This window comes from Rhopalosiphum padi, chromosome 2, assembly GCF_020882245.1.
Source record: "Rhopalosiphum padi isolate XX-2018 chromosome 2, ASM2088224v1, whole genome shotgun sequence".
NCBI classification, from domain to species: Eukaryota; Metazoa; Arthropoda; class Insecta; order Hemiptera; family Aphididae; genus Rhopalosiphum; species Rhopalosiphum padi.
The window spans coordinates 12,215,521-12,227,991 of NC_083598.1; the positions used below are offsets into that span (position 1 = coordinate 12,215,521).

General features: G+C 24.6%; 1 protein-coding gene across 1 annotated transcript in view; it reads left to right on the plus strand.

The window, feature by feature from the left end:
- Positions 1-12,471, plus strand: part of LOC132921412 (atrial natriuretic peptide receptor 1) — a 280,157-nt gene that overhangs the window by 90,014 nt on the left and 177,672 nt on the right. The window contains exon 4 of the mRNA XM_060984432.1: positions 5,042-5,156. Coding sequence (XP_060840415.1) covers positions 5,042-5,156 — 115 coding nt within the window. The remainder of the gene's footprint in view (positions 1-5,041; positions 5,157-12,471) is intronic.

Below are 12,471 nucleotides of genomic sequence, written 5' to 3' on the forward strand. Positions count from 1 at the left end.
GGAAGACGGGGATAAGTGTAAACCGTTTGAAGATGTATAGAATGTAATAATTGTAGCGATCACATGTCGTAATTCATTCAACTATAATCATTGTGTTTAATTAGATTTGATGGTTGAACGATAAACGCTAACTTAAAGACTAGTTAATGTCCTCATGATAAAATTTGCACCCAATACAATATAAGATTTGTCGTACCCATATTGTCAAATGTGTTAAGATTTATACGTCTAAGAGTGAAATTTAGGAAATTCGATCGTTTAATTATACACATTATTATTATTATGACGCGTGAAGATAATAATTGCATTGTATATAATATATACATTATAATATTACGTCTGTTAAGTGACTATGGGTCGCTTAATTTGAAGTGAGTTCCGTCCGGTAAACGAGGTAAGGGTCGACGAATTAGTTCATTATAGCTCGGTCGCTCCTGTCAGGAACACTTAACTAAGTAACTGTTATATTGTCGTGAACAGACTACTGGATGTATTTAAACGATATTGTATAAAGGGTCGATGTCAAAAAAATATGAATACCACATCCCCCCGATAATTTACCTACTAATTTAAAGCGGTATGGGTCAAACTCAATTATCACGTCGGTTAGATTAGCGTCGTAAAGCATCGTCTAGGGTATTATTATACTCGTGGTGGGGTAGGTTGATAGGTAGGTAACCTAACTATATATTGTATTTTCACTTCAATTTTCTACCGTTAATTTCACGTTCGAAGAACTAAATTTGCACTTAATATTCAACAACTTAGCTGACATGAGTATAATACCAGTTTGAACGGCAAACCGATCTTGTCCAACATATTTTATGAAGAATATTTAAATACATTGTTATTATAATATTAATAGCTAAGAAATCGAATACTTTAATCAAATCATGGTTACCATAGATTGAATTGTATTTGCATACCCTAAATGTTTAAAATGTTACTTTCAAAAAATTGTGGGATAGAACTTAAATTCATAAATTATTTGTTTAACTTAATGTTTTTAATTTGATAAAAGAAAACTTTTTTTTTTTTTAAACATTCGATTAAAAAAAAATAATTTGCTTGGTCATATCGTTTAAAGCTTAATTAAAATAAAGTAATGTTTACAGAAACATATATCTTAGTTAAATACAAATGTTTGTTCTTCAAAAATTGATTAAAAATTACGAGTTAACGAAAGTATAGATTTCCAATTATACGATGTTTTATTTGAAAAAAAAAACAACTTTAAAATAGTGGTTTTCAGAATAATTATATTGAATGGTCTACAAAGGGTTTTGAATCAAATTCGTTATATAAGCTTGTCCAACTGTTTTTGTTTTTATTACTTTTATAAATATTAGAAATTCTATAAAAAGATCTATTGTCCTTTAGCTGTTGTGTATAGATTTAAAATATGTTGACTTTACAATGTAAGCTTGAAAACTTTTAAGAATCACTTATGCGGGGACTTTCCGAAATATAGCACTTTTAAATGTCTCTGATTTTGTCAGGAAAAACTTTGTAAAGCAGCACCTTATGTGCTTGTACGTGAACGACGTGTTAAATCCTCTTTACAATATACTTACCTGTCACCTTCAGTAGTTATGTTATTTAACCATGATTTTTAATGACGATACTGCAGGTATATCTATGTTGGAATATTTTTCATTCAATCATTGTTAAATTAATTAAGATACAAATAAAATAAATAAAATATACACTGAATAATTAAATAAAAAAATAATATGTTAACGATGAAAACAAATCTTGCATGTTTTTAATTGGTATAATACTCAATGTAATATAGCTGCAGCTGTTGGTGGAACTTTGGTGGTATTACGTACATGTGAAACTTTCCAAATGTCTCAAATATTTAAAGGAATCGAATGAGTGACCACTTAAATAATTTATTTTTATCACGCTTTATTATTGTTGCATGAAAAAAAAATGACGGGAAGTGCACCTTACTGTACGATAAGTGTTGGATAACTTTAATGGATATGTGCAATTTTAATTGCACGCGGAAACGATTTTGAATAGATGTGGTCTATATCACTAGGTATATTTTATGTTATGTTTTTTGATATTTCTATAAAGTAAAGTATTTTATTTAAATATTAGTAAATAGTAATACAGTGAGTGTAATTAATTTTGTTAAAATATTGCATTTAAAAATATTATTGAGTATATAAAATATAATACTACTCATAAAAATTGTATGTGTCATGAATGATGTTTTTAAACTATAACAAAATAATGAATATCGTTATTTATAAGGACATAGTTTAAACATGTAATTTTATTAAAATTTAAAATGTCTATAAAAAAAACCCATGCTTATATATTTTTTTTAGATTTTTGATTCTAGTATGAGCTTGTTATGAGAAAAATAATATTAAATTTCCAAGTTTTAGCCATAAAAAAAAATAAATATATTATATTCATTTTCAACTTCGAAAATTTTTTTAAAGTTTTGTGAATTTGGCAAATTTTCTCATAGTCTAAAAATCAAGTTCTTATAAAAACAAATTTCGCCAATGAATTTTAAATATTTTTTTATGTCTATAAAAACTATTTATGTGGAATCTTATATTTAATCTTAAAATTTTTTGAACAAGTAAATTTTTTTTATCAAAATTTATAATATGTTAAACTAAAATAACTTTAAATTTCAAATGTCTTTAAATAACTTAATAAGATTCGAAGTATTTTTTAAATTTTATTATGCATAGTAAATTTCCATATAAACATTTGTGTTAGGTGAACATTTTTGTATCTATATGGTTATTCGTTTTCGAGTTAAACAAAAAAATAAAATCAATTTTGTCGAAAATTGAATTTGACTAAAACCTACGATTTTCCTGTTATTTTTGAAAATATCAGAATTTTTAAATTTTTCCCCTTTAAAATACTGAATATATTCAAATTTTTATTCAAAACCATTCTTGAAGTTTAAAACCGAAGTGTATTTTGAATACTTATAAAAAAAACCGCACATAGTTGTAAAATTAATACATTTATCACTTCGCTCAGAATCTAAAATGGGAGAAATATGACGTGTATTTGTGTGTCAGCGTTTATAAATTGACAACACTGAATATTTAGACTGTAGTTATTTGGCCATCAAGATTCTATTGCTTCAATGATAATATTTAGTATATCTATACCGATAAAACATATAATTATTATCTATGTCTATATAGTTGTTTGCACGAACTAAAATATACTATAGATAAATCTTAGTTTGTGGTTGTTTGATATTTATTATATATATATATATATATATATATATATATTCTAATCATAGACCTTATACTATTAGGTCTATGACTATAGTGTCTACATGTTTCTATTGAAATATCTGATATTATATTATGATAACGTGTACTTATTCACAATTATAATAAATTGGTATAACTCATTAGTAATGAGTCATGACTTTTTTTTTATAGTCAGAACCCACATGGTTTTGGTTTATTTCTTTATGTAGCTAACAAATACCTACTATTGTGTTTTTATTTATAAAATCATAAATATGTATGCATTGGTGGTTTTACGAGATACGAGTGGAAACTGTAAGTGAAAAGATGCTATATCATGAGTATTTTTTGCATTATTCAACTAGTTTGTAAAAATTATATAAGATAGTCATTTTATTATTTCACATTATACTTTTTTTTTAAACTTATTTTTCAAATAATAATAATTAATGAATCTGGTAATAGTCATTTTTGTTCTTTAGTTATACATTTTAAAATAAACTACTGTATGTATTATAATATATAGGTATTTAGTGTTCAGTGTTCACGTATAGAATTAAATTTAAAATAGACGTTTACATATGTGATACAATTTTTTCTCAAATATTTAGACCTACCTATAGGAGATTGGAAGGAAAAGAGATATAGTCCCTGATTTAAAATTAAAAATTCATATTAATGATAGTAGAAATTAGTTTGTTTTTAAACTTTGTTTTTATTGGTATGTGTATGATCTTACAATTCAAATAAATTAGCAATAGGCGCGCGTGCCGTTGGAGTATGACTGTTTTACAAAGATGTGTTTTTATGTTTAATCTACTGCCCTTTTAATTCAAGTACCTACCTAATGACTTCTTTTTTTTTCTACTTTTGTGTGCTCTTTTTAAAATTAAAAAAAAATTCAATTTTTAATTAAATATTATTTTTTAATATATCCTAATATATATTTAATATATATATTTTTAGTAGGTATATGTATAATATATATATTAATATTTTTAATTATTATTTTTCTATACTTATGCATTTTTTTTATGGCGTAAATGATATGTATATCATCCCTAGCAAACTGATTAAATGACGCACTTTTGTTGACTTAAAATATTATTACGCACTTTTGTAGTCCATGATAATTCTGTAATTTTATATATACATTTGAAGGTGTTGATAGTTGTAAAAAAAAAAAAAATATTCTATTATAATTTTTCTTTTAAGTAATAATTTTTTTTTTTGTAAATTTACGATGGATAGACGAAAATATTTCTTACATGATTCATACTTTATAGGGGACTACACAAAATAGAGAATTATAATAAGAGAAAAAAATGCCTTTCTCATGTATAATTAGTAAATACATAAAATACATATTCTATAATATTGGTTATCTATTATAATTTATAGTGTATGATGTACATATTATTATAGACATTTTAAAAATTATGGTGTTAAAAATACATTTTTATAAAACATCTTAGTGGGGCTCTGGGAGTTCTATTCACCGGCCTTGGGCAATCTAGTTTCGCTACCGAATGAAGATAATACTATATTATACGCCTCGAGTATATGGCAAAGATATTATGCTCCGTATAGTGTTTTTTTTGCATTTTAAACGCATACAATTTATTAAATAAACCAACCAGCGGAATAATAAAAAAAAAAATCTACGCTTTTCAATAATAATGAACAACTACCTACTCTTTTTGACAGCAGTAACAGCATTTCATTGTACACACACAACCCGGAAGCGGATTTTCAACCATAGTTTGAATTTTCAAAACTCTTTTCTGTTTCAGTTATGGTGGTGTGTGCCAATCCGTTAACAGTCAGGGAAATACTGTTGGCCGCTGAAGAACTCAACATGATTGATAGTGGAGAATACGTATTTTTCAACATTGAGCTATTCAGCAGGTAATTCATCTTTATATTAATGCGGTGTGCTTTTATATATAAGAGACGGCTCACTCAGTGGGAAAATAATGTATTTATTATTAGCTAAGATTGGTAGATCGCATAGGTGCACATGTTTTATAGCAATACTGAAAAAATGATTTTGCTTAAATCCAACAACTACCTATGGTAATACATATATTAGTATTTATTACATAATTGACTACATTTATTAAATAAAAATTTAAAATACAATTATAATCTTTTAAATTATATTTTATTTAAAATGGCTGTTTAATATAAACATTATACTAAATTTTAATTTACATTCAACTCATCTGTAGATAAATCTTTGTATTTAACTATACAAAGGAATTCTTTTGACAGTATAATTCTCAGACCAAATATTAATGCAATTGCTAATAAAATTGAAATACATTTTACTGAAGTTCCATACATCTGACTGAATACGAAGGAAAATTCAAATGCTGTAAACGATGTGGAATAAGCTTAAAATATCACGTCTAATGACTTGTATTTCATTAAGGATTCGCTTATTGAATGAATATTAAGAAAAAACAGAAACCTAAATAGCATTTTATTACTAAAAATACGATAAAGTGAATCTTTTATAAATTATAATTTATTTATTATGTAATTATAGATAGTAAAATAAAAGTAACTGGATAAATTAAAAAGTAATTTTGGACGGAAAGATAATGTTTAGTTGCTATTAAATTATAAAAAAAATCTAAACAATAATATAAATAATTGAAAAATTTTTGTAATTCGATATTTAACTGTGTAACATTTATGTGTAATTTATTAGTAGGTAGGTATGTGTGAATAACATGGTTTAAAGTTTCCAATGAATTTTCAAATAATTATAATTATTTTTAATAAAATATCAATATATTATCATGTTCAAATCCAGTGTATGGTACATATAGATAATTATATTATTGTACGGATATATGAACATTATCACCGATTTTAATTGTCAAATATTTTGAACAATTTTATCTCCGGCTTCTAGATTTGAATAAAAACCAATAATGGGATAGATAATAAAAATTGAAAATGAACAAAACTTATAAAAATATATTTTACAGCTTTTTACGGATAATAATCTTTCCCGAAAATGCAACGAGATCTGAGTAGGAAGTAAGAGTGAGTATATTGGCAATATTTTCCGGATAGTACATACGTTAAGTTTATTTGGTTTTCGTTTCTCTGCAGCGTTTCATAAGTATCCACCCATATAGTATCTACAGGGTGAATTTTATAACATAATTTCATAATATCAAACACAACTTTGAGTGATTATAAAATAGCATTATTAAAAAAATTATATTTTCATTATTTTAGGTTATACATTTTTTGAATTATTTCATACATTTTTTTGATGGGGAATATTTTCAGAGTAATTTAATACATACAAATACGATTTATAATGAGTAATTAATATTAGTTCATAATATTCAAACCTTGGATAAGTGAAATAGAGAATACATTTATTATGGGGTACAACTGTGCCATTTACTCTCTCACTCTAATCCGATTATCAAACCATTTTAATATCTTCTTATAAAAAATTAATAAACTGGTTAAAAACTTGATATTGATGTAGTACTTCGAAAATATTTTCCTGTGGAATGCAAAATTATAAATGCATTTTGTACATAAAAAAAGGTAAAAATTAAAAAAAAAACAATTGTTAACGATAAAGTTGTATTTCTTTTTTTTAATATGTATTTTTTTTTTAATGATATTAATAATTAATGTAAAAAAAAAAATAATTAAAAACAAAAAGATTTCAAATTAATGAGTGTAGACACTTAAATGTATCACATTGTATACAACTTCTCGAAACCCCCTACATAAGGTAAGTAGTTTATTGGCTGTAGATAAAATCTGGGGAGCGCACACGCAAGCCTGCCATGAAGCAATTGCCAAAATCTGTAATTTTTCATCCCCGAAGGCCATTTCCAGTATTTAGTATATACGAAGTACGTAAATCAAACGATTTATATTCTCAGATTCAAAGCTAAGTATATTGACAGTAAAACTATTGAAATATTTTACTTAAAATTAATATATCTATCAAACATCTCATAGGTAGTACATTTCTGAATTTCAAATAAGAATAACCCTTAAAACTATGAATGTATCATAGTATACGCATTAATTCTAAAAATAATTATTGTTATATTTGCTAATGAATTTAACTTGGATATTAGGTATAGTTGAATGATACTGAAATTCTTGAATCATAATTAGTTTGTTACCTAATTTAAATAATTTCTAATTAAGTTACCAAAATACGAAGTTATAAATATCGGTAATATTAAAATTATTTTTAAGTATAATTTGAAATAGTTTAAATAACAAAAACGGTTCAGATCAAAAATTATCTACACGTGAACTATGAGAAACCTCTCTTGTATTAAATTTCCAAACTTTATGACGGAGCAAAAACATTTTATCAACAATTATAGAAAAAAATAAAAATCAGAAATTTTAAATGTACATAAATATTTAAAAAAGAGTCAACATATTTTGAAAAACTATTCAGTGTGTAAACCATAATAATTTTTAAAAGTACTCTGACTTTCTTATTTAAACTCGCAAAGTATCGAATAAATTAAATTTTCTAAAAAAAACCTCACTCAAAGTTTAAAAACGAAGCATTTTTATTGCTCCAAAAGGCGACGATAGACATAAAAAAAAATATCACACACACACATACACACACATCATTGTAAAATCAATAGATTCATCGCTTTGCTTAGAATCCAAAATAAAAATATATTTTCTATAAAACAAACTAAATTTAAATTCAGATGACGCTACACACCATAAAATGTTTGTTAAAACCGTTTCGTGTGAAAAAGAGCCAATAAAGAATATTTGCTGTGTCATATACCGATTTTTTTTTTAAGTTTTTATAAAAAAAAAGTTAGTTAAGTTAAAAAAGACATTAAACTACTGAATTTCAAAACTATAATAACTATTTTTATATAAATAATACAAAAAATAAAATAAAATAAAATTATAATACAAACGTTACTAAAAATAAAATATTTTCTTTTCTAATGAATATATATTTAATTTCTCAACTATGGTCATAGCTTAAGTGATTGTTTTTCGAGCATGATGTTTTTATAATCATTATCTTAAGCAACAACCAAACATTTTATACTGAAAGTATAGTAAGCATACTGGTTTGTAACTTACTTTCAAATAGTATTTAATATATTTAAGAATTTTAATTTTAATGTTTCTCAATATTCCATTAGAGTTTACTACGTCAAATACCTTTAAAAGTGGATGTGTAGCTCTGTAAATGAGTGGCGTTCTTAAAGTTTCTTAAAATATTATAATCGTACATTATAACCCATGTCGAAAATGGAAAAAAAAACAAGTAGAAATAAAATTCTAAAGTAATTTTTAAATGAAAATAATATTTTTAATAAATTATTTAAAAAAAATTTACCTGATTATTTTTTTAAATTATTCTTTTACAGCGCATGTACGTTTTATTTATTTTAAGAAAATTACCATCTAATATATATACGCGTTTGTATTTAATTATATATATTTATTTTTAGTGTTAAAGAAGTTTTCCTCAAATATTTTTCGTCTTTTTGGTAGAATGTTATCGCTCAACCATTGTTATCGTTGTAAACTTACACATTAATTATTCGAATTATTTAGAAAGCCTTTGTACCAATTCATCATTGGAAATTCTAAAATTATACAATTAATGTTTGTATGTAGTTATTCCTCTACAACTTTAGATTCATTTAAACTCTAAAAATAAATTCTATTTACGTTACTGATATATTCATTTTTATTTATCTACTATTCACATTACAACAATATCATAGTCACTGAATTTTTAATATTGATGATTGTTGATTCGTTGTATTACTGAACTTGTGAATTTTAATATACAAGTATAAGACTTTAAGTTGCATTTCGCTCTTTTAGATAACCTTTGGTTACCGTTTTGTTAAAAAATTCATTAAAAAAAAAGAAATAAAATAAGCATAATTGTAATATACTTAGATACTTTGTATAAAAATAATAATTATAAAAATACTACCAATTTTATTACACAGATTAGTTTGCTCTGTTTTTCAAAAAAAAAAAAAAACATGGATTTAAATTGATAAATGTACATTATTTTTATGCATCTAAAATCTATACACAACATACAAGCTATCAATTATAATATTTTATTATTTATTAGTATAAATAACATTCATTTTTACTTTTTTGTTTGTATTATTAATGGATCACATTACCCGCACTCATTTGGAAGGGCCAGGAATTTTAGTAAAAAATAACATTTAAATTACTTTATTTTGAATTGCCCAAATTTAAAAGGCAAAGTGGTATACGTTAGCCATATGGACATAAATATTCTGGTACAAATAATAATAATATAAAGATAAATACGTTTTTATAGAGTGAGATACAAATAAAATGTCCGTGGAATCTATTGCATCATTCATCAAAACTAAATTAACACTGTTATACATTGCTATTTAGTTTCACATTTTACAGAGTACCCAAAATAGGGTTGTAATTTATTTCAAACGTAGATACCCCTCTAAGTTAAACTCTATTTTATAATCAAAAATCTTCTCGTTAATACATTTTTTTACACTAATTAATAACAGAAGTAAAAGATTATAACAATAATACGAAAATATTTAATTTATTAAGTATAAAAAGATTTAAGTTACACGGGCGTTGCTATTTTTAAGTAATCATTTCTATCACAATTATAAAGGCAGACAAAACAATAAGCCACGGTATAAATTCGCGTATATTTTTCAAAATATCACCAATTTAGTTCTATCAATGATCCAATTCATTCAGAAAACTTTCCATATCTTAAATATCTAAAAATAAAAAAACTGTATTGATATTTAATATATAAATAACATGAACCATTCAAACTTACAGACAAAAATCAACGCGGTCTTAATATTTTAAATTGAACTCATAATTGAAAAAAAATTATAAAGTACTTATACGTACTTTGTCATGAATGGAAATATAACTGCTAATATCAACAATAATGCATTCAAGTGATATTAATGATACTTTTTTTGATACCATTAATTTACTTTATAATCCAAATAAAATATAATACATAATTAACTACCTACTTAAATTACTATTCCTGTACTGTCTTATAGATATTAAATTTATTAATAAGTTTTTGTAAATCCAGTAAATTATATTTATTGTTCATCACAACTGTGATTCACGATGCTGAAATAAGTGTTGAATAGCATATATTTTGTTTGATGAATGCCGAATGGTATTTTATTTTTGAATACGTATTTTATCATCGCCTATTTTTTATTTTTTATCAAAAGATTAAAAGATATGACGTACATGATGTAATATAATGGTCTGAGTTTTTTTTTTTATTGAATTTGAAGTTTAACATAGGTGCTTCAAGTTCTCTTTCAACGATAATAATAATATAATCGTGATAAAGTGCAGCTAAAATATATTTTGGAATATTTTATACATGACAATACTTCTATGACAGCCAACTTTGTCGTTTACGTGTAACCATTTTTCAATTCTTTTTTTTATATCACACTCATAAGCCATTTACACTTAACCTATTTTTTTTCTTAAAAATGTCGAAATAACAAATAAATAATTTTAGTAGGCTGAAAATGCATGATACTTCCACTGTATTTTATAAAATAGCACAAACAATATTAATTTAGTCTCAATTAGAATAATTTATTTCAATTAGTTTATTTTTACCAAAACATGAATTATTGGAAATAAATGTTCTTTAATCGTTGATTAAAATTGTAATACACTTAATCATACATCGATAAAGGGGATAAACCCAGACGCTAAAGCTACATAATTTATGCAGTTTGATGTTAATTTATTAATTTTTTAGTGTTTAATAATATATTATAAATAAATACACCTACACTTTCAACGTTGTAATAAACATATTCGTTTATTCCTTATGAGTCAATAATAAAAAGAATTTATTATGTTGAAACAGATTTTGGAATTGCTTGAATATAAATTAAATATTTATTTGAGAAGTGTTCAGAAAGGGACTTGAAAAATTATAAAAAAATGTATGTACTGACTACTGTTAATATGAGTGACATTTGAGAATTTAATAAATGTATATTGTTGTAAAAACTAAAAGTATAATTTAAATTTTAGAACTAATAAAGTATGTGCACTCGTATCAACGATCTCAAAACGGTAGGTGAACACAAAAAAAATAAAAATATCAATTTTTAGCTATAAAACAGAATAATAATGGTTTTTTTTTTTTTTTTGGGGGGGGGGGGTTGATAAGCAAGGATAAAATTTTATAGAAAAAAATAAATTCTACATAATATTTTAAAATGTAGTAAAAATAAATAAATTCAATATACAATCAACAAACGGGTTTCGACTAATTTATATGGATTAAATAGGTACATATTTTATTATTTTCATTTTTTAAATGTATTACTTTATTTATAACGTTGATCAGTTATAAAGGTAGAACCAATACTTAATTATACCAGCTCTTGGTGAAAAAATTTCACTGACCAAACTTCTTCAAATGACAATTTATAATAATTTAATCTGTGTTTTACAAAACAAACTAACTACACAAATTTGTTTATGGTTAAAAATAAGTTTATGTAAAATTTATTGTACACAAATAGTTTATTGCAATATAAGCTGTCTTGAAGTGTTTTCTATGGAGCTTTCAGATTTTTAGTGTTCAAATAATATCACATATATTTTAAATTGTAACGATGTATTGTACTATTGCGGAAAAATTTGTGACAGAAACAATACTTAAGGAATAATAATACCGAAAAAAAAACTATCTTATAATTCATTTTTATTTTATCGCGTAATAAAAGCTCCTATCCTATATTTCGGTATCGGATAAGTCTAGAAACGAATACGACATTTGTATTAAGAACGTTGATGGCGCGAAACCTTTCTCACTATTTTTATTTTTTTCCTACTCTTTTCTTTCTTAGTCCAATGTTTTATTTTTATTCTTTCGAACACGTGACAGCGGGTCCATTGGATTACGGGAGCAAAAAAAAAAAATGGAGTGAAATAATTGGGACCCACATTTTAACTTGACCGTCGTATGCCGGTCGTGGGTTTAAAAACACGGTGAAACAATAATTTAAACGCATGTGTATACTAGGTACTGTAAGTTACTCCGCCTATATTGCCCAAAAACGCGAATAACGAAAATCTCATTAAAACTCAAGCCCGCAGTCAATGTATATTTTATTATATGATACCGAATAAT